General features: G+C 36.2%; 1 protein-coding gene across 1 annotated transcript in view; it reads left to right on the plus strand.

Moving 5' to 3' along the window:
* Positions 1-21,072, plus strand: part of PCP4 (Purkinje cell protein 4) — a 56,363-nt gene extending 35,291 nt beyond the window's left edge. The window contains exon 3 of the mRNA XM_015821446.1: positions 20,743-21,072. Within this exon, the coding sequence (XP_015676932.1) occupies positions 20,743-20,870 (128 nt within the window). The 3' untranslated portion in view covers positions 20,871-21,072. The remainder of the gene's footprint in view (positions 1-20,742) is intronic.
* The last annotated feature ends 3,033 nt before the right edge of the window (positions 21,073-24,105 follow it).

The following is a 24,105-nucleotide window of genomic DNA, read 5'->3' on the forward strand; positions in this document are numbered from 1 at the left end:
CCAGCAATGGCAAAACCGGCCCGATACGTTGCGCGATGTCACGTGACATCACGTTTGACATGTCTGATATAGAGCCATCAAGGTAAATAAAATGGCATAGAGGGGAAAACTAAGATTCATAAAAAGTCATTTGATTGGTACATTCAAAAGATTCTTCCATATTTTAAAAAATATCTAAAATTAATTTTTTTCTGCAAAAAAAACCATGAATCTTTTCTCTACTTGTTATTTAGGTAAAAACATTTTTCACTGCAGTGGCCACCATTCCCTGAAAAGTTTCACACTGAAGGACAGATATGGCTTGTAATTTGTGAAGTTGTCCTAAAATTCATTGTGTTGGCAAAAATATAGCTTGACCCACTACATGAGGTATTACAGAAAAGTAAAAAAAAAAAAATCACAGCTCAGTTTAGGAATCCATTTACAGGGATAGCCATCCTGAGAGGCAGCCATCCAAACCCTGTTAGAAGATGGCCAATGAAAAGAGTCCTCCACTATTCTAAACAGATTATTTGGTTGTTTGATGATGGTTTTTAACAGCTGTCTTGTGCTAATAATCAACTGCATCCCTTTTTGCCTAATGCAACCCTGTGCACTTCAACAGAGAATAGATCTACTCTCCAATGCACTTGACAGCCTTTTATATCGGGGTCCCCAACCTCAATCTGTGGACCAGCACTGGGCCACAGCATACCAGAAACTGGGCCACGCAAACAAGCAAATCACCATCCACAGGATGCAGGCAGCATGCAAAACCATGCCCCCTCCAGTCTGCAGAAAAGCATGTCTCCATAGTCCCTGGTGCCCAAAAGTTTGGCGGCTGCTGTTTTAGATAGAATACAACTATAATATCCCCCATCAGCTTTCTCTTATGCAAGTTTACCAGTTCTTCTAACCATTCTCCATAGAGTTTCCAGGTTCTTGCCATTCTGGATGCATAATAGCACACAAGTAGAGCAAAGCTCTAATGGATCCCAGTTAATGCTTCTTTCCAGTTTGCTGTGAAGCCATTAATAATGTTCAGTGCTGTTATTCAACTAGATGCAAATCTACCTGACAACAGTACTTTCAATCCATCAATAATAGGGTAGAAAGTATACTAATGTAGCTAATTTACCCAAATGGCTTTCACAAATAATTGCATTAAATAAGTTTAAGGAAATGGGCATGCATAAATATGAAAATCATGTGCACAACATTTATTTGCAGAGTTTACCTTGCACCTCACATGGACTATTCTATTCTCTCATTGGCAAACTATAGTATATGAATACAAACATAAAGATTTGAAACCTTCAGAAGTTTGAAGCCAAGATTGCTACAAGAGAAGACAGAAACCAGGCAAATATTCACAAATTCTCCACAATACGTCTGAAGTCTAGGGCACCCAAGAGTGAGTAACTCTTCAGAGGGGATGGAATGAGGCCAGGAATAAAAATGCATTCTCTTATTTCCATGATGAATCATTCTGAAACAGTTTGTTTCCAGAAAAGACAGATGATGTTTACTTTAGAGGCAAAGACTAAAAGTAATCATAAGTTTTTCAATACAATTTAGAATGAAGCAACTGAGATGTAGGGCAACATGCTAGGAAACTTCTGAGGGAAGTAGTAAATTCTACCTGCCTTACTAACAGTGCAATCCCATTTGTCTTTTTCAGAAGTAAATCCTGCTCTATTTACTGGAGCTCACTGCCTAGAAAGTGTTTTATTGTAGGCTATTTTTTATTGAAACAATCATTTACTCTCATGGTATTAACTGTTGGCCAGTCTTGTTACATCAGACTTGTTCAAATCATAAAAAAATGTTACAAAAGCTCACAAATGTAAAAATTAAGAGCATTTTTTGAGAATACACAAAGTGTTGGTTTTAATGAAAGTATTATTTTGTTATTGATTTTTCTTTCTCCCTTTCCATTAGTCACTGTGGCTTTTTTCTACACTGCCATAAGTCCCTTTTCCCCAATGATTTTATTGATTATGTTATACACATAACATGAGTAAATCTATATAGTATAGAAATATATTAAAAATATTAAAAAATTAAAAAGTGCAGAAGAAAGAAAGGAAAAAAGAAAAGACGAAATATCCCCCTTCATCCACAACAAGTACTGTTTAATCAACATTCTTATCACTATCACCTAAAGTAAAACCAAACTGCACCCCATTCTTTATAAACCAGTCTCTAAAACCTCATCTCTCCATTTTATCAGCAAATGTTCATTCAGGGTTATCAGAAATACATACCTATTACAAACTATTTCTATTAAACCCAATTTGAATCCTTCCTTTTATACGAGGGGAATTTGGAAATAAATCTCCATTTCATTATCAATGACAAACACTCACAGATACAGAACTTTTATTATACACATTAGAAAACTACCACATTACATTACTTTTCGACATAATCGCCATTCAAATTGAGGCACTTGTCAAAACGTCTTACAAGGTTTGAAATTCCATAGTAATAGTTACTCGGTGCCAAATCTGAGCTATGGGGGTCATCAAAAACATCCCAACGGAACACTGAAAGTTTTTAAGAAGAGACTGGACAGCCATTTCTCTGAAATGGTATAGGGTTTCCCGCCTGAGCAGAGGGTTGGACTAGATGACCTCCAAGGTCCTTCCAACTTTCATCATCATCATCATCATCATCATCATCATCATCATCATCATCATCATCATCATCATCATCATTATTATTATTGCTTCAAAAGTTCTTGCAGTCTAGCGGTGTATGGGTGAGCATTATTGTGGTGCCATGGAAAATTCTGCCAAATATGAAGATGCCAAAGGAGTACTGCTAGTGAAGTTCATGGAGCATGGTTTGACCATCAATTCAGAAGTCTACTGTGAAACTTTATGAAAACTCAGATGAGCCAGCCATAACAAGCGTCAGGGCATGCTGACTTCCAGTGTAGTGTTGGTTCATGATAATGCTCGCCTGCACACCACTAGATGCCCAAGAACTTTTGAAGCAGTTCCATTGGGATGTTTTTGATCACCCCCCCCCCCCATAGCCCAGATTTGGCACTGAACAACTACTACTAAGGAATTTCAAACCTTGTAAGACGTTATGACAAGTGCCTCAATTTGAATGGCGATTATGTCAAAAAATAATGTAATGTAGTTTTCGAATGTGTGTAATAAACGTTCTGTATCTGCAAGTGTCTGACATTAATAACCAAACAGAGGTTTATTTCCAAATTGCCCTCTTATTTATGTATCTTCTCTATTTAAATATATTCCCCTTTTCCTCCTTTCAGATAAACAAAATCTTTAAGATTTCCTCATTCAGTTCCAGTCTAAAAATCATGAAATATTACCAGCAATGTCTACCCATTATTTTAACCTTGATCAAAGAAATCAATTTTATATTTATATTCCTTCTTTTTCGCAGCAATCTTTAGATTCCTCAAAACAGGTTTTAACATCTGCTTTTTCATCCTCTCCTTGTCCATTGTCTCAAAATTCTTGGTGTCTTTGTCAAGATACTTTTTAAACTCAAATGGATCAACTTCAGGAAATCCCTTATTGTAAACCCAATGTTAAAAAATTATCCACATCATTTTTCTGGTTTAATTGGCATGTGTTTTTATTAGATCATTATCCTATTTCATTTATAAGTCCATTATTTCCATCTCTTTCTTTTACGCTACAAATTTTTGACATACCCTAAATCTCTTCCCCCTCCCCCACCCAGCTCAGGACTGTATAGTCTCTTAAGTTGGACTTCTCTCTGGTGTAATGTACTGTCTTTTCCCTGGGAAAACTCTGTGCTGCAAAGACTCCCCTCCACTGCTTCTCATTCAGATGTGCATTCCATCACATCTGGTGATTTCAATAAAACTTAGCAAAGTGAAGTTTTCAATCTTAAAAAAAAATTAAGAAGTTTGTATAGGCAACATTAGAGGCTATAAGCTTGATGGAATCTGGTAACTCCCAGCCAATCACTAGCTCAACCCAAAAACACAGTTCCTGCTGTCCGTTCATTAAAAAAACTCACTATCTGGAGTTTATGGATAAACTTGTGGTCTCTGCAGAAAACTTGGCAGCCCGAATCCCATATCTGAGTCCCGTTTTCAGCTGTAGTGTGTCTGTCTATTCTAGAGTGATGTCAGTTCACCATCATGGTTTACCAGAGGCACCTCTTTCATGAGTCCTTCTGGAATGCGGCACTATAAAAATATTGTAATTATTTGATATAATATGAAATAATTCAAATATTTTAGTTCTTCTGAAGAAATAAGAGATCTTTCCAATTTTTAAAGTTTGTGTAAAAACCCTACCATAATGGAAATAGCAGAACATTTTTTAAATGTAATAAAATAGCTGAAAGAGACACAATAGTAATTATTTTGGCAAAGATTACTAATGTGATCCAAATAAGAAATACGTTTTACTCTATAATTTAAATGGACTTTTCTAATATCAGCAAAAAGAAAAATTGGATTGATTTGTTATACTATTACATTCTAATAATTGGCAGAAATCACTTAAAAGCAAAGGAAAGAATTATCTGAAAGTAGCACACAGTGAGAAAACCTGGTTGGGGGAAAAAAGAAAAAATAATTTGAAGAACAAAATAAAGGTTGATATCCTCTTTGCAAATCATTATGTTAAGGCAAATAATAACAACAGTGAACCTGAGAAATATTTGTATTTTAAATCTCAGCAAAAGAAAACATTCTTTGGAATCTCTGGAATTGTGCTTGACTTTCCTCAGGAATCTGAACTGCTTAAAAAAGCTTGGAGAGCCCATTTGGCATAGTAGTTAAGGCATCAGGCTAGAAACCAGGAGACCATGAGTTCTAGTCCCACCGTAGGCACAAAGCCTGCTGGGTGACCTCGAGTTTGTCATTCTCTTTCGGCCCCATGATACAGGCAATGGCAAATCTTGCCAAGAAAACTAAAGGAATTTGTCCACGCAGTGGCCAGGAGTCAACATGGTCTTGAGGGCACAAAAAAGGTACATTATCCTCCACCATCATTGCTCTGTCAATAAGTACAGATAAAAAAGACATGTAAGGAAAATCCCACAGAGCTCTCGTATCGACTTCTGGCTTTGACCCACCAGTGTAACAACTGTCTCTAAGTAATGAGCTAGCAGCTAAGAAGTGTTTTGTGCCCTTTTTGATTTATGTGCTGCTGGTCTTCCAAGAGTGTTAACCATCACTGTTATTTCTACTTGGAAACTGTTTCTGGACTTTGTGCTTGAGGTGGCAAAAATGAAACTTTGATTTTAGATTTTACCGACTAGATAGTTTTGTTGTTATAGAAATGGCTAGTTTATACTATTATGTAAAGGTATAAAATTGAGGTTTGATGTTACTATCTTATCCTACTGCACCAAAGGAAGTCAACGCCTTTTCTTTCTTTCTTTTTCCCTACTTTTCTATACTTTTCCCTTGCATTTTTCCTCCCCCATTTTTTCTATTATTTGCTTTTGTATTTTTGTATTTTATATTGTAAACTAATAAAAAAATCATTACTGTTATTTCTTTGAGCTTATCAGCAATTATTTGTATGTGAAGATATATAAAGATTTGTAACTGCTCCTGGGAAAATAGGTAGATGTATAAATGGGAATTGTATTTTGATAAATTTCTTACTGCAATCCTTGAGTTGTCTTCCTGAGGAATAATCTCTCTATAATCCCAGCCCAGATCCCTCCAAAGTTTGCAATATAGCAGTTTAGTAAAGAGGAAGTAGACAAGAAATGAAAAGGATATTCCTCAAAGAAGCAGAAAATCAATAAAACCGTCCCTGTCATCAGCAAAATCAACAGAACTGATAAATTAATTAAAATAACTGTAACCTATCTGATTTTTCATCTTTAGGCTTAAATAATAATTTGTTTCATTTATTTGAAAGCTGTAATTGTTGCTTTAAATACGCCAGAGAGAGTAAGTCTACATGTAATGATAATCCAAAGACCAAATAATGAATGGTGCTAAATCCGAAAGTAAGATTCATCTGAAACCAGTTACCCAGGTAGGGATAATGGATACCAGGTAGGGTGAAAAGAGCTATGATAAATATTAAGGCAGGCATAATTCATTAAAGGCACAATAGCTTCTACACAACACAATACTTGGGATGCATAACATTGCCGATTTTCCAATATTTCCATTTGCCTCTTCCAATATACACATTGTTTCTCCAAGCCTCCTCTGCCCCCTTCTAAGCTGGCAGTGACTTTGGCATCATCATCATCATCATCATCATCACCACCACCACCACCACCACCACCACCACCACTATTATTATTATTATTATTATTATTATTATTATTATTATTATTATAATTATATACTAGCTGTACCCGGCCACGTGTTGCTGTGGCTCAGTCTGGTTAAATGGAAAAGAAAGAAAAGAGAAAGCGCACGTTTGTAATATGTTTAATTTCACAATGCTTGTGGGTATACAATATTTTTTGTTGTTCCATTGTCTGTGCAGATATAGAGATTGTCTGGTTTGCTGACTCTAGAACACGCAACATATAATTGTCCATGTGAGAGGCAATCCGTGTCTAGCTTTTACGTCCAACAGATGGCGCTGTTTTTCAAAAAAAGCATGTTTTTACCTGTCACAGGTGTGACATCTATATAATAGTAGGTATATAAAAACACATGCGTATTCGAATGCAACGTTGTGTCAAAATTTCAAAGCAATCGGTGAAGAACTTTCGGAGATTTAAGATTTTGAACAAACGAACATTTACATTTTTATTTATATAGATTGTTCCTTTCTGCTAGGATTTCATTTTTACAGATAACTTCAGGTCAGGGTAGGAGAGGGGCCAAGCAGAATTTGTACTGATCTTTCAAAAACACTTACACGATCTTGTATTTGGGGATCTCTGAGCTGCAGCACTTTGAACTGCCTCTATGGATAGCATTGATCTCTGTGGATACCATTGACCCAGTGATGGGATTCAGCCACTTCGGCAGAACCAGTAGCTAATTTTTTGTTGCCCAGGCCCAGAATGGACTTCCGGAAGCGGCATCCACACAGAGAACCGGTTGTTCACATATTTGAATCCCACCACTGTATTGACCCTATGGATAACCTAGACATTAGTGCACAATACTACTGGACATTTTATTTGTTTATCATCAAGCAAGGACAGTTCATCCCGATCTATACATTTTTCTGCTTGATGCCAGCATGACACAAAGGCAGCCTTCAATAGAAAAAGGTTATCCATGAATAACATCTAGTTCTTCCATACGCTTTTTGTTAACATATACCCCAGATTTTTCAACATTGCTCCTAAAATAACATCATTTGTTGTTGTTTTTTAGAAAATGTATTTCCTTTAATGGCTTTGGATTTAATCCATAGTAAGAATCACCTCTTAAAATGCTAGCCCGTGTAGATTGATGTCTAACTAAAAGGGTTGTTAGATAACATAAATTTTCTGCCCATCACTCATGTATGTTAATCTCCATGAAATATATTTAAAGTAAAATGTTTAATGCTTCCTTCTCACCCTCTTCCAATGACAAGAGACAGGAGACCTTTATTCCTACAGTATATCGTAAATGCATTTAATGCTATTGCTCCCTTAGTTTTTCCCTTTTATCTCCACAGGATACTGAGTATTGAGGTTAGAGTAATTGCATGGCATGGTATTACCAAAGCAGTTCAAGAAAATTTGGCCCTCTTTTCAGTCAGGGCAGGCAACATTTTTAAAATTAGCCTTATTTATTTTGTAGAGCTAAGGGGTACGGATTCAAGTAATAACCATCCAAGAGAAAAGGATTAGAACATATGGACTAATTTTCCCCCTTTTGGATGATTAAGGAGTTTTCTTTTTTCTTTTACTTTTGAAGAATGTATTAAGCATATAGGAGGTTGTTTTGCCATTTCATTTTGGGACAGTGTGATCTTAAGAAATCCAGAATGTTTGTCAGGTTCACAATATGATGAACTTTGAAACTCAGTATGAATAGCAGTACTATTTCAGGCAATATATTTTAAACTTTGTGTCACCAAATGAAATAAGGGGCATTGTCTCAGATTACTTAAAAAAATTAAATATATAGAATAAATTAATTTGCATTCACAAAAACTTTTTCTAACATTTTATTCAAGTGAAAATTGAGTAGGAATTTGTAGGTTGATATAGGTGGACACGTCCCTACCCATTGTTTATTATTGGTTGTGCCTGTGAATATACACATATTTCAAACTTCTTATTGTTAGCCTGGAAATTCATTCTGCAAGCAATGAGTTATTCTCTCTACATTTTATCTCTGCTTCTTCCACTGTCTTCTTTTTCTCATTTTACTCAGGGGAGGAAAAGGAAAAAAAACAGGTCAAACAGAGAAAGGACCATTCACTTTCCTTTTTCCTACTAACGCTGATTTGCCTCCTTGCCTTTTCTCTAATCTCGGCTCTCACAACAGCTGACATTTTAAAGCCTCCTGCACTGCTGGCTGTGCCTTGCTCTCTGCTGGCAATTTCTGTTGCACCCCCCTCTTCCTATCCAAGTGACTCAGTATTGAGTGGCTACTGGTTGTTCTCAGGCATTATCAGACATGAGGCCTTGTTTTATTTTGTACCTTTCATTTCCTTCTCCTTATTTTTCTAAACATGCTGATACCTCCTTCTTGGGCGTAGATCCTGCCATTAGCCCTGCAGAACTGATCATCCCAGTTTCAGTGGGAGAATGTTATTTAAATGGATCAACTGCATTTAGAGCCTCTACAAGAATAAAATTTAGGTGGGCCCTTTTCCCTTGGGAGATTTTCCCCTCCATAAATATATTATAGATTACTCATTTCAGAAAGAATTAAAGCAATTCCATTAATCTTGACCATTAATCTACTGAGTGCCTATCCTCGCAATAGGACTTCAATCAACTTAATTAAAAGATGTTATTTAAAGAGTCATATTATCATTGTTTCAGATTAGATTGAAGTGTTTGGTATGTTTCTAAATTTCATCCAGATTAAGAGCAATCATGCCTGACCAATGTCAGTATGCCTTTGCACCTTGGAAATAAGGATACCCAAACTGTTAAAACACAGATATTAAATAAGACAGCACAATGTTTTCACCAGCCAACATCTGGCGTTCTCAAATGGCGTTCTCAGAAAAATAAGCTGATTCTCCAACCACAGATTGAACCAGAGGTTTTTGCATGAAGTTGCATTGCTGGGTGTTTTGTCCAGAAGTGCTTTTTTTCCTGATCCTTGGCTTTGACCACCATTTTAAAAAAATGACACTGTTTTCATTAGAGTAAAATAAAGCAATAATCAATCATGTAAGTAAGATGCTGATGCCACAACAGCATTCAGTTTTGATAGAAGCCTTGAGAGTCAAGAACTCAAGACAGACTGGCTCTGGTTTCATTAATAAGCTGAGAACAGAGAATCCTTAGAAGTCTGCCATTGCCAGAGCAATTTTGGATCCATCCATCAACTAAAGCAGGGGTGGCTGGCTGAGGAATTCTGGGAGTTGAAGTCCACAAGTCTTAAAGTGGCCAAGGTTGAGGACCTCTGAACTAAAGCATGTAACTTCTTTTGGCTGAAGAGCTGCATTAGGCTTTGTCTTTGACAGTGTTGAAAGTTACACAAAGTGAGTTTGGACCAGGCTCCAGGGTAAGCAAAACAGAGCCAAAGTTTTTTGGTTCTGCCGTCCCTGAGCAAAGATGGACCACACATTTTGCATTTTTGAGTCAAAACAAACAAAATAAAACAAATCGTATTAAGAGCTTCAGAAAGGGAAGGCCAGTTCAATCTTACTGCTTACCACTTAATTGATCCCCCTTGCCTCCTTTTCTTCCACTCCCTGTCTCTTGACTTTCCAGAATGTGAGTCTGAATCGATACAAGTTCTTTGGGAACAATCATTATCGGAGAATAAAAAGACTTCAAATAAATATTTACATACATATGAAAGCTAATCAGATTAGATTGTAAAATGACATCAAAAGGCTAATCAGGAGGAGAATGTGTCTTCCATTGCTGTGCGTAGACCAGGGGTAGTCAACCTTGGCTCTTTTATGACTCGTGGACTTCAATTCCCAGAATTCCTGAGCCAGCTTAGCTTAGCTGGCTCAGGAATTCTGGGAGTTGAAGTCCACGAGTCATAAAAGAGCCAAGGTTGACTACCCCTGGTGTAGACAGTGATTTACTCTGTTTTACAACTACAAAGTTATGTTGCTGCCTGCCTTTTATGTTGCTTCAGTTCTGTTATTGAGTAAAAACTATAATTGTATGAGTTCTGCTTTTGTCCTTAGAAATACCTGGAAAATAAGTGTTCTTATTACTGCATAATCAGTTTGTGAGCTCTTCATCATTCTGTAGCAACTGAAATCATTGACTGAATCTGTAAGGGATTGTCATCCAGCTTGGCAAAATAAAATATTAACAGATGGTTAGGAATATATGATTGGTTTGTTTTAATTTCTGCTCACGCTATTAACATGTAAATATCTAACACTACTTTGACACCATGCTGAATCTCTTCAAGTGGGTTTTAGGAAGATCTGTTTTTGCTGAGCTATTTCCTGATGATAGCATGCAAAACTATAATGTGTACAGACCTGTAACTCCACAAAAATACAATTTCTGTCATTTTCTAATGATAATTATCTTTTAAATATATATTTATGTATTTAATTGTCCCTTTAAAAGGTAAAGATTTTATAGCTAGTATAATTATACTATTGGATTGGTGCCCTCTGTAGGCTACCACAGTCAAATGATATAAGGGTATGTGAAAGCTACTGCTTCATTATTAGCTAAGTGAATTATCCTGATTTACATAGGTCCTCTAAAATTGTCATAATTATCTGCTTCACTAAAGAGGGAGATGAGGCATTAGGCAATTTTCCTTTGCTATACAAAGTGCTGATATACTTTTGGTCCCAATTTGCCTGTTTGGTCCCAATTTGATATATTCTAATATAGACATTGCATGCATTCTTGCATTCATGGAGCAATACTAGATTTCACTGTAGTTTCTCTCTGACCAGGTAATACTGATATGCACTAATGGGACTATCCAAACGTATATGGATTAATGTAATGCTGACGTTACATTATATTTCTGAATTCCTCAAAGTGCTTCCATAAATTGCTAATTTGAAATTTCTATATTAAAATTTAGAAAGCTATGTTTGTCATCATCTCAGTGGTCAGTGAAAGAATTGGGGATAACTTTAATAGCCACAGCAGTCACTGATTTTTTCCCCATTATTTTTAATATTTATTTTATAACATTTGTGTGCATGTGCAAATATATATGCCTGCCCCTGTCCTTTTGTCCTGCAGAAAAGATTAAGAATTCTAAGGAATGTACTAAAATAATGACAAATGTCAGTACACAGCAACTAACATACTGCATGTAAAAATAATTGTCCATATAATAAGAATACTACACTGCCCAAGTAAGAGTTCTTCCTTTTGATATAAGACTAATTTAGGAAGGTAATGTTTTAAAATATATATTAAAAATAACTCAATTAGAAATTGTTGAGAATATTTGTAGCTCAAGTTGTAGGTTTTGGCAGGGGTTAAACAGCAAGCTCGGAGAACAGATCCCTGCCAAAATAACTCGATCTTGTACAAACAGGAGAAAGTTATCCATTTGTTTGTATCACCAGCTCCTTTCATTTAAGAATATTATTTTTTATGCTTTAACAGTATATTTCTTATACTTTCCTGTACACCACATATATTTCCTGTGCATCTACAGGATGTATTAAGTGCCTGGAATCAGGGATTGTCAGTTTGGGCTGAGCATCTTCAGTAAGTTGAAAAGTTACATGTTTAAGAACACTCTTTTTCAAAAGAAGAAAGGGGAAAAAACACAAAACAATCAAAGCATTAAAAAGGTGCATCATAAAAGAAGAAAAAAGACATTATACACTTATTGTCCCCTCTAGTTGAATACTGATTTATATATTATTACATTAGTTTCCACCCCTTGTCCCAAAGATGCTTTTTCCCGAGGCAACTGGACTTTCTTGTTTTTCTTTTAAGACGTTTCGCTTCTCATCCAAGAAGCTTCTTCAGCTCTGAAGAACATCTTCAAAGAAAAACAAGAAAGTCCAGTTGCCTCATGAAAAAGCATCTTTGGGATAACTACAACCTGGATCACTGAGAATCTCCAAAGACATTTCCCACCCCTTATGAAATAAGCCCTCCAAAAATTTTTAAACTACTACATCTATTAGCAACTTGTTGATTTGTCTTAAATATGTTATATTAATGACCAAATAGTTAACAGGAAAAACAATATTAGTGAAAAAACAAAATCAGAGTTTCAAAACAGGCCTGTTATTGTAATCCACTTGTAGAAAATTCATCATGGCATCTTATCTATCCCAAATCATCCCAAAGGTTATAAACAAAACATCCTGCGTCAATATCCATGTTTGTTTCTTAATATCGTCTCTAGTCAATTGTTGTTTAACAATTGTTCTGTATTTTATATAATTGTTCTTTCATTATGTATTTTGTAACTTTATTTTGAATAAAATAAAAACAGGTTAAAAAAAAGAGCACTCTTTTTCCAAAACATCAAAAGCCATAGAAATAAACACCAGTCTAATTTTATCTTCTCAACCAAAAATATTTCCTTAGAGATTATCAAATAGTGCCTAAAAGTCTATATGATTGAATATCATTAATCACTTTAGGGATGTAGAGAGTAATTTCTCTTCATATGATGTTTCCAAGGTGTTCATGTAATGACTGTATCAATATTCCTGTAATAAGATATGAGATTGACTAGCTAGTTGAAAAGAAATTTTTAAAAAGAAAAATAGCTCAGATTGGTTGATAGTCAATTGATGTCTAGTTAATTTAAATGGGAGAATTATGATTATGGTAAATTCTTTGTGTTTAGATTTTAATTTTCTGTCCTCTTTTCTCCCTGCCTCCTTTATATTTTTATTATTTTCTTAGATCATATTGCAATTGTTTTACATATTCATTTGAACATTAATTGGGGAATGGGGGTAAGAGGAGCAAAATTCCATTTGCTGACTATAAAAACCTTCAGTGTTGGAGCATCCGTAACTACTGAAGACAAACCTTTCCACTGATTAATTATTCTATCTGTCAGGAAATGTCTCCTTAGTTCTAGGTTGATTCTCTCCTTGATTAGTTTCCATCCATTGCTTCTTGTCCTGCCTTTTGGTACTTTGGAGAATAGATTGACCCCTCTTCTTTGGGGCAGCCCCTTAGATATGGGAATACTGCTAGATCATTGTGAAGAAGGTAATTTCAGTGATAAGTTACAGTAAGATGAAATCTAGGAATGAGATATGTCCTAGTAGCATAATTTTGTAATCAAAGTTTTGTTCTAAAAAAAAGCTTTGTAAAATTGCTTCACAAACATATGCAAGCACAAGTGATTTGGTATTCATATCTACCGAGGTACTGTGAATGCTTTTCATTTACGAGTACAGCCATTGTTCATTTCAGTTCTGACTTTAAAAGTAAATCAAGAAATTAGCTGAAGGCTTGGTCATGAGTAATTACACTTGCACTCTCAGGAGTTTGCTTGCCATCCATCCATTCCTTTTTATTGATTATGCTGTGCAAAAACACATTATAAAGCTAACTTATTTGCTGCACAATTGGAATGAATAGCTCATTTAATTCCACAGATATATCATTTGAATAAGTTGCTGAGTGCTGAAATAAGAAGTTGGATGGGCAGTTAAGAAGACCAACTAATTTAGCTATTATTTACTTTCTGTTTTTCTCATGATCTCTATGTAAATTGTGATTATTGCATAACTTATAAATTTACTTTTTGAACATGAAAACAATTAGGAATACCTGCAAACCTATAGATGTAAACTGTGTATATTTAATATTTAATATATTTTTGCCCTTAAGAGGATGGCTTTTCTGTACTGAATCTGGACAAGCAAAAATTGCAGTTATTTATTAAGTTGCAAAAAATTGTTTTGCTGATTCCACAATCTCTGGGCAGCTCATATTAAAAAAAAAATCCTTGAATTTAAAAGTCTATTTAAAGTAATAGAAGTATAACAGACATGTTAAGCCCTGAAAGCTTAATACTATCTTATCAGTTTTTCATGGTCTAAAAGGGCAGCAATAATGCATTCTATATGTTTGAGAAACAATTATGACAATAAAATGTGTTGATGATTCTAGATTTGCAAAGTCAATAAGGCCAAGCTCAGGATATTTTACTGAGGAAACGAAGGAGACTGGATTCTGTCCTATTCCATTGCAAAGCAGACAGCAACTGCAGTTCTTCTTTTTCAGCCTGGGGGTTGAAGTCTGATGGTGAGGAGTAATTCTCTCCTCCAACAGTGTGTTTTTGTCCTCCAACATCTATACCAGGGGTAGTCAACCTTGGCTCTTTTATGACTCGTGGACTTCAACTCCCAGAATTCCTGAGCCAGCTTAGGGAGTTGAAGTCCACGAGTCATAAAAGAGCCAAGGTTGACTACCCCTGATCTATACTTTTCCTGTATGGTGGAACTGGGCTCAGGAAAAGAAGTTACATTATAGTTTGGACAACAGACTCGAAAAACAGACTAGAGTGGTGCTTTAAACAGCAGCACAAGTCTATACATGGCTATTCAGATGTAAGTCCTGTTGGGTTCAATGTGGCTTAGCAAATCAAACCTTTATTACAGAAAGCACCACAATAAAGTACATAGATTGGTAATTAACAACATTTTTTAAAAAACACAATAAGATTATATATTTTATTATAGTAGCTAAAGTACAATCACCAACATTTATGCTAAACCTCAACCATAGATGGGACAGATACAACAAATGGTTGTACAAAATTGTGTAACCTAGAACGATATGCCAGGGTCCTGATCAGATAGAAACAGTGATAGATAGACATTGTGCTGTCTACCAAGGTAGTTCTCCAAAATGGAATAAATATACATCTTCCTTGATTCTCTATAGAGTAACAAAAGGAGTATATGGCTTAGAGATTCCACAGAACCATCTCCACATGGGCAACCCACTTCTGAAATGGGATGTTTTTATACCTCCCATACAGAACTGCAGAGGATAATGCATCTAACCTGGCCAATATGAAAGACTGACAAAATGTCAGAATTAGAATTGAAGAGAGATAAGATGATGGCACATGTCCACTTGAGGAGAATCCAAATACTGTAGGGTTGGATATTAGGCTTAAACTGGTTTGAAAATCAATATCCCAGATTTGTTGTTTACGATGACTATTGGCATTTTCAAGCCCTAATGGACAGAAACTCTCCAAAGAAAGTCCTGTAGATTGGATTTGCTATTTGCTCTTCTAAGCCAGGTTGAATTAAAACAGCCCCTGAGAACCAGTGGAGCCAGACCTGCAGGAAAAAAAACCCATCAATTTCAAAGAGAAATGAAGGAACTGCAGATCTGTCTTGATGGCTCCATTGCTGAGGCAGCTGTTTTTATCCTGTCTTTGCTCAGGTGCAGTATTTTTATATTATTTATTACTGTGGCTTTTAGATTTTTATCTGTTTTATACTGGCTGTTTTATTGTTGTGCACTGCCCAGAATCCCCTTTGGAGGAGATGGGCGGCAATATTAATTTGGATGGATGGATGGATGGATGAATAGACGGACGGACGGATGGACAGATGAACGAATGAACGAATGAACGAATGAACAAACAAACAAACAAACAAACAAACAAACAAATAAATAAGATAGGCTCTGGTACTCACAGAAACCAAACCTATCTCTAAGGGTAAGGCAGCATTCTTAATGTGTCTTAGAACTGCGCATATTGCTCTTACAAATGTGGACTGGACAGCTTCCAGGATACTAAACTTTGTAAAAATGCAAATTAGAACACCATAAAGTAGCTGAGGGATGACCTTAGCAAGGAAAACTTTGCAAGCTGCAGGAATAAAATGTGCCTTCTTTGAATGGAAGACTCTTAAGGCAGCTTTGGGCCTACACTGGGCTATACTTCCCCTATAAGAGAAGATACTCCAAGATAAGGAACCCTGAAACTGCCACTCTGAGATATTTATAAGTACTACCTGCTCTATTGGAGGTCCATTAATTTTCTATTTATGTAACCTAGTGTTGTATCATGCAATCACCGGCGTTCTAATTTTTTGATAATTTACTACAAGCTGTTCTTTTAGGCAAAGAGAAGACAATGTCCTCAATGCCCTTTTCATTCCCACCTGGGAGACAGACAATATTTCTACATATAGCAAGGCTGAAATTGGATGACCTGCTAACATTGGAGAGTGATGACTAGAAGATGGTAAAGCTGAATTAATGAATTGATGTACAAATTCAAAAGTAAGGGGGCTTGGATACACATTTTTCTTTACCCTTCTTTTCATGGAAACAACTCCAGAAAGGTGTTCCTAGGGGAAACATTTGACTCTCAGTGAGATGTCAGAATAGAGAGTCTGGATAAGAAGGAAAAATTTTCTATCCATGCAAGATTCCTGAAGTTTTTGTCATAACCTCTCCTTTGGAGTCACATCAAAAGCTGATCTCAAATCCATAAAGGCTGCAAAAAGGATGCCAGTGGGCAGTGATGAAGAATATTTTTCAGCTAAATGGTGTGAGACCAGAGTAATGGTCTAAGGTTGAACGGTCCCCTCTAAACCCTTCCTGTTCCTCAACTCTAATATTTTCACTTTGGACACAATCCAACAGTTTTAAATAAAAATATGTTGCATATATTTTGCTTATTATATTAAGCAAAGTAATTGATCTATGGCTGGCAGGGTTAAGTCCATTTCCTCTGTTCCTCTAAAGAGGGATAACTACGGCCTCATTTCATTCAGATGGAAAATGTGCTGTGCTATCAATATAAGTTAAAAGAGAAGCCGCCATTGGGGCCTAACAATCTTTACTTTTTTTCAGCCTCTCTGGAGGGAGTTCCAGGAGTTTTCCCAGGTTTCAGTTGTACAATGAAATACTCAGCCTCAATGATAGACACAGGAGGGCATTCAGGAGAAGCCATCACTGATTCATCCACCGCCATTGGATTATTTATTTAATATTTCTGAATTTAAAATGTTCTGAAAGTAACTTGTTCAAATATCCACAGATATTTGGCAGATGAAATCTAAAACACTACTTATAGGAGAGCAATTAACTAGGCACCGTAGCCAGGCTGAGTTTTTAAGCTTAGCTTCTCCTTCAATCCTTTCTCAGTGCTTTATAGAACATCTTGTGCTCTCTGAGTGATTGAAGGGAACCTCATGAATTGTTAGGTTGAAAAGTGTGTATTGCAGTAAGAAGGGTCTTTTTTTAAAAAAACAACAACAACAACCTGTTTACCAATTTGTTAAACAAACTCTAAATAATGGAGTCTGAGAGTGTGGATAATAGATTGGTAATATCTATTCTGACAATATCTTTTCAGAGGAATCTGCTAAACAGATTTGGAAGTGGAGTTGAAGGAAGGGTTCTGAATTTAACAGAGTGGACAAGTTTTCTGCAATTCTAGAAGACCATTTATTTTGAATGAGTCTTTTTGCGATGGCCTCAGAAGACAGTGAACTACAGCTAGGAACTTAATAATTACTTTAGGACTCAGATGACAGATTAATGGGAAAGGGTCACTATGTGGGTTTATTAAATTAAGTATTTTATGTGGAACCATAAAATAATCAACCACATTTGCTCCTTTGGAGCTCCAGAAGGTAGTTCCACATCCAGATTACCTATAAGCTGGTCCATTCCGAAGCCTGCCATTTTATAGTTCTATTTTTAGACAGTTGAGCCTATAAAGAAAAGATTATTTCATTTGAAGGGAGAGACCAGTTAAAATGAGTTTGTAAAAAAGCATCTGACTCTCCAATATGAGCACTGAAATTACCAGCAATAATTACTAATGCATCTGGGTACTGGCAAAGCAGTCTAGAGATATAGTTGCCAAGAATATCCCAAACACTATTAACTTCACCATGTCTGTGTAATAGGGGAAGATATATATTGATGAATAACATATTGTGAGGCTTAAGATGAAAGAAATGGACAAGGACCATACTGGCATGTGGCCCCAATATAGACACAGAGAGGTTGAATTTTGTAGCAACCATTTTGTTCAACACTCCTGAGAAATCTTTTATTTTTAACACTGGGTAATGCCTTGAGTGTGTATGGAGTGTATCTGGAGAAAGAGATCTCACCTATGACCCATGTTTCCTGCAGCAACAAAATATTAAAAGAGTTAATATATTCTAAAAGGGAGGTATACTATTAGGATGGAGCTCAGAAGGAAGCAGAAGTTGGGGAGAGAATCAGGATAGTTAGATTTTGGTTGGTTTATTTGGATTCTTTTTTTCTGGATGTAGGTTTCTTTCTTACCTTTATAGTTCTTGCTTTTAAAGTGCAATCCAGCCAGTGTTACTGATTTATTTATTTGATTTGTATAGCCACTCACCTTCCCTAAGCAATGCTGGGCAGCTCACAGCAATTAAAACAGCATTAAAAAAAACAGAAAACAAATCAAAACAAATATGCATCTTTTAAGTTAGGTGATTTCTGGTAATTATGCACATACTTCCATGAGTTTTTAGTACAACAGTGTGGAGGTGGTTTCCTATTAACTTTTGGGGAAGTATTTTTTTCAATTACTCAATTTAATTTAGAGCCCTTGTATTTCCAGTGATGTCTCAGAAATGGTGGCATATCTATATGAGTGTGCATGAGAAAACCTAGAGTGAAACAGCAGTTCTGGAGGTGTTATATTTAACATTTTCTGTGCATTTTCTGAATAGATAAACATGCCCCTTTCCAGATCCATTATCTGAGAAAACCTATGTCCACACATTCCATATAGATGGTTTTCATTAGATGAAGTTATAAGCAAAGAAAATAATTTGAACAAATTTCTCCAGTGCTCCAATCCTAAGCTAGGATTCTCACATGAAATTCAGTTTTGTCTCCAATTTCTATGGATGATTGACTCTGAAGTTAGTCATTACTGACTTCAGAAAGCTCCAAAGAAATGAGGTCTTCTAGAAAAGGTGTTGGAGAAAGAGGAAGATGGAGCAACCACCTGAAGCATTCTTAGCAATATCAGCCTTCTACTAGGGCCAAACAAATGTAAAATGGAATATGAAATGACTGGCACAATCATTCATTCACAGTCCCAAAGGTGCTTTTTCACGAGGCAACTGGACTTCCTTTTTTCTCTTTGAAGATGTTTCGGTTCTCATTCAAGAAGCTTCTTCAGGTCTGAAGAAGCTTCTTGGATGAGAAGCAAAATGCCTTCAAAGAGAAAAAAGAAGTCCAGTTGCCTTGTGAAAAAGCACCTTTGGGACAACCATGACCTGGATGACTGAGAATCTCCATAGACATTCATTCACAGGACTTATTTCATATTAAAACTATATCCATATCATCTGTTTTAAATACCTATTTTAATCATAGCAAACATATTTTTGAAAAATTTTCATATAAAAAAACCTGCTGTTAAAAAGCAAACACCAAATAGCTAAAAGTATACAATGAACAAAGCAATTATAATTTTCTAACATAGGCCCTCCTGGGTTTATTGTATACAACTATACAATAAACAAAGCAATTATAAATTTTTAACACAGGCCCTCCTGGGTTATAAATAAAACAGTAGAGCTCAGTGATTCTACTGTGAAAAGTTGTGCCTGTATTTCTCTGTTTAGAGTAAGACGTCGTATAATAGAGTGAACAAATTGGGTTTCCAGTCCATTTGTTCTAAATAAGTACTGTTACCGTAGATATGAGATATTCAGTACCACTATTGATATGGTCAATAAATGTTTGTTTAAAAATAATTGAGAATTAAAGAAGTTGAGAATACATTAGGAGCAAATTCTACTTGAAAAATCTTGTCAATTAATTTATTTTTGGAAGAGATAATGCCAGCCAGGAATCCATAACATACTGCCTTCGGGCACCAGTGTGCTGCCAGACAATTCCCCTGGTGACCCACAAGTTCAGCTTCCCCTGGAGCTTGTTAAAATATTTTAATTAATTATTTACATTAATTAATTTTAATTAATTTAAGTAGGATATTGACATGCTGCAGAGCAAAGTGCCAGCCTTCTGCAATGCAATTTATTTGCAAGAATGCCTTTGGCATTCCAAGAAAGTTAGTTTGCCTTTTGGTAAATGGTGTCCAGTGGCTGACCATGCTCATCATGGCAGCCCTGTCAGTCTGCCAGTTTTTTTTTGCAGGAATCTTGTCTGCAAGCCTTTCAAATATTCTTACTTCCCAAGTGGGCCTCAATCCTAGAAACACTGAACAAATAATTTGCTCAAGTTATTTATCAAAATAAAATTTTAGGAAGTTGTGGAAAAAAAATCCTTGTAGGTAGCTCATTCCAAGCAGACAGCTATGTTAGTCGTTCCGGGACAGCTGGTGTCTGCTCTCAGCCTCCCTTAACCCTCCTCCCCTCCTTTTTTTTCTGGCCTCAAACTGGAGGCTGATACTAAACAATGGTTTTAATCTATTACATTGCTAACAGCCTTAGTTAAAGATGTGGGATTTTTAAAATAAAGTCTACATTGGTGTCTCTCAATCTTGGCAAGGTTGAGAAATGCCAGCTAATTCTCAGCCACTCATCATGTCTCAGAACATTGTCAATCGAGTGGGAAGGCGAGATCTCTCGGATATATGGAAATATGAGAGGAAGAGATCACTAGGTTTCTATGTCTGGCTTCTCTTCAGAGAATCCATGCTGGTAATTTTCTTCTTAAATGTGTATTAATTATTTGTTTTTGTGTTTATTCATTTTCTTGATACAGATACACAAAAGAAGGTTCCAGAGGATTTTGACATAGACATGGATGCACCAGAGACAGAGAAAGCTGCTGTGGCGATACAATCTCAGTTCAGAAAATTCCAGAAGAAAAAGGGCGGCTCTCAGTCTTAGTCTCTACCTCATGTTTTTTGCCATCAAACACTTCCTAGTCTATCCAGAAATGAAGAATTAAAACATTTAGATGCATGTACAGGAATAACCACTATTTAAAACCCCAATTGTCAGGTATCAAAGCAATTATGCATATGCTGTGGCTTAGGCTCTATATTGACGTCCAGTATCAGTTCTTCTGTAATCCACGTTTTATCTGATATTAAAATAAAATATTAGGATGAATTTACTTGGTCAGTCTTGATCTGCATTCTTATATTATTTCAATAAATCCAGTGTTTTAAATTAAAACAATGTAAATGCCCCTGGGAGCTTGGAGATAGTCATCACATTACCTTATAGCAATAGCAATAGCACTTAGACTTATATACTGCTTCATAGTGTTTTACAGCCCTCTCTAAGTGATTTACAGAGTCAGCATGTTGCCCTCAACAATCTGGGTCCTCATTTTACCGACCTCAGAAGGAGGGAAGGCTGAGTTAATCTTGAACCAATGAGATTCAAACTGCAGTTGGTAGAATTAGCCTGCAATACTGCATTCTAACCACTGCACCACCATGGCTCATATGTTTTGAACTTATTTATTTTCTAAGGAATGAGAGCATTCATTTTTCTTATCTCATTTGGTGAACCAAGGTATTATCCATATGTGCCAATAACGAGTATTTTCTCTGACTGGAAAGAGCCAAACATTTCAGCCATTTTTCACTCTAAATATTTGGCCAACTGACATAATAATGATAATAAATATGGGAGTTCTGAGTGGTGACATGGGTGCTTTAACCCCTACAGAGTTTGGAGCGTCAGTTCTGCCCTTGGCACCCCCAACTACTTAAACATGGCTTCACTCAAAATGCCTACAATTTATGGACTATGTGGAGCTCCTAGCAAATTAGCAAAGTATTGATTTTAAGAAAAGGCTTGGATAATGCTCCAAAAAGGGACTCACTTGAGCCTCCTCCAAAACACATCTATTCAGATGTTAACTATGGTATATAGCAGTGGTGGTGAACCTATGGCACGGGTGCCAGAGGCGGCACTCAGAGCCCTCTCTGTGGGCACGCGCACCATTGCCCCAGTTCTAGGCCTTCAGCTGGGTTTTATAAAACCTTTTCGCTTTAGGCCTCCGCCGCCATGTGCAAAAAAAAAAAGGTTCAATCAGTCAATTTCAACTTCTTGCGGGGAAAAAAAAAGATCTTGCAAAGTTGAAATTGATTGATTGAACTTTTTAGTCCCACCCAGTCTGCCGTTACCACCACAGCCACGCCCACCCAACTGGCCATGCCCATTCAATTGGCCACACCTAGCCAATGGGCCACATCCACCCGGCACTCGACAATGCATAAGTGGGTTTTGGGTTGCAGTTTGGGCACTCGGTCTCTAAAAGGTTTACCATCACTGGTATATAGAGTTGAAGTGACAGGACCAGGGGCCTGTCATATAAATTTTATTACCTCGACTACATCAACCTTTTCAAGACAGCAGGCCTTGAAAGTATGATGGAAATATCCCTAGAAATAACTCAAGTTGATTCATGTTGAACCAGATTATTTAGCTTTTAGTATCAAACAGCAGTTTCTCCATGTTTCAAATAGGAATCTTTCATTACCGGGAATAGACCAGTAAATGAAAAGATCTGTCTTGCTGTTCTTTCTGATCAGTATATCCAGCAGTTCACATACTCAAAGGAAAGATGCCTGCAATCAAATGTTATTCTTTTTATTTAAATAATTAAATATAAATATAAATAAAATATAAACAACTCATTGAATTAAAAATGTGATACAGATTAACTCTCATGCAGACATATTCAAACACAGACATTAAAAATTATTTTGTTTCAGCAATAGTTAAGATCGGGTTCTCCTCACAATAATTGTAGAAACATTTAAATCAGTAAGGCTTCCAGCACTCATAGCTAGGATATCCCATTAATATTACGGCAAAATCTGAATCCATTCAAATGCCTTATTCTCTCTCTGAATGCAAAGATATAATACTCACACTGAGAATTCTGAATTTATTTCGATTACAAAAAGGCAATAAATATGAGAAAAAAAGTATCACTTATATATCATTGGTGCTGATAGTAACAATGTTGCACAGCAGTCAAATGCCATTTGGTGTTAAATGTGGGGCATATCAAATTAATCAAAAGCTTCCGTACCAGGGGTTCCATTTACTAAATGCTTTCTGCATTTGAAAGCTGACTTTCAGATTAATTGGCAGACATCAAAGATTATCTAGCCAATTCATGACATCAACCACAATCATGTAAGCCAGATATTTAATAGTAATCTTTTCTGATGAGATCACAGTATAAAAGAAGGCAGTAAAGGTGGGCTTCTTTCCAGCATCTGCCAATTTCAAGAGTTGCCTCCTGTGACTGTTTTAGCACAACATATTCCCTCCCTGCCACCTGCTTTATGTAGTTCTGCCAGATTGGAGATTGCAATATTTACTACTGCTCCAATTTTTATACAACTTGCACACGAGGGAAGAACAACAGCATGAGAACTACTGAAAAATATTTTAAATTCTTTCGATGAGATTTAGATCTCTTACCTTCTATTAAACAATGGGTTAAATATTTTTGGTCCCTCACATACTTTATTCTCAGCACAGAGAAAAGGATACTTACAGTTCATGGGGAATTTTGATTATTTTTATTGTCCAACATAGCATTTCTGGGCATAAAACGTGGACATAATTTGTTTCAATCAAGCAAAAATGAATTGCATGTATGAGCCTTTTTCAACCTGGCATTTCTTGATATATTAGAATATAACTCCCATAATACCCATCCGTCATAGTGACTTAAAAGTGTGAGAATTGCAATTTAACAGCTTTAGAGGTTATTCCACCAAATAGAAAAATATTAGTAAGTCTAGAGGCTCTCCTCCAAAAATGCATCTTTGTGGTTGTTTAGAGTGATTACAAAGACCCCATACAGTATTAGAAAGATACAGATACTTCCCAACTGCTTATAACCAAATAGATTTCATTTTATATGTGTCAGTTAACAAAAGTACACAGGTTTCCTCATCTCCCTCTCAGTGAAACCTGTGGAACTGTGGCTTACACATTCATATATTTCCTTGGGCCTGTAACAATGTATTGCCATAACGTGGGTGGGCTACGTGGTGGTGACCAGAAGTCAGAAGGAATGGAGCTTTACAAGAAAGAGCATTCCCCTGTTGTTTGGAGGCACAGCATTTCCTGCCCTGAGCAATCA

This window comes from Protobothrops mucrosquamatus, unplaced genomic scaffold (assembly GCF_001527695.2).
Source record: "Protobothrops mucrosquamatus isolate PMUCROS unplaced genomic scaffold, P.Mucros_1.0 scaffold1331, whole genome shotgun sequence".
NCBI classification, from domain to species: domain Eukaryota; kingdom Metazoa; phylum Chordata; class Lepidosauria; order Squamata; family Viperidae; genus Protobothrops; species Protobothrops mucrosquamatus.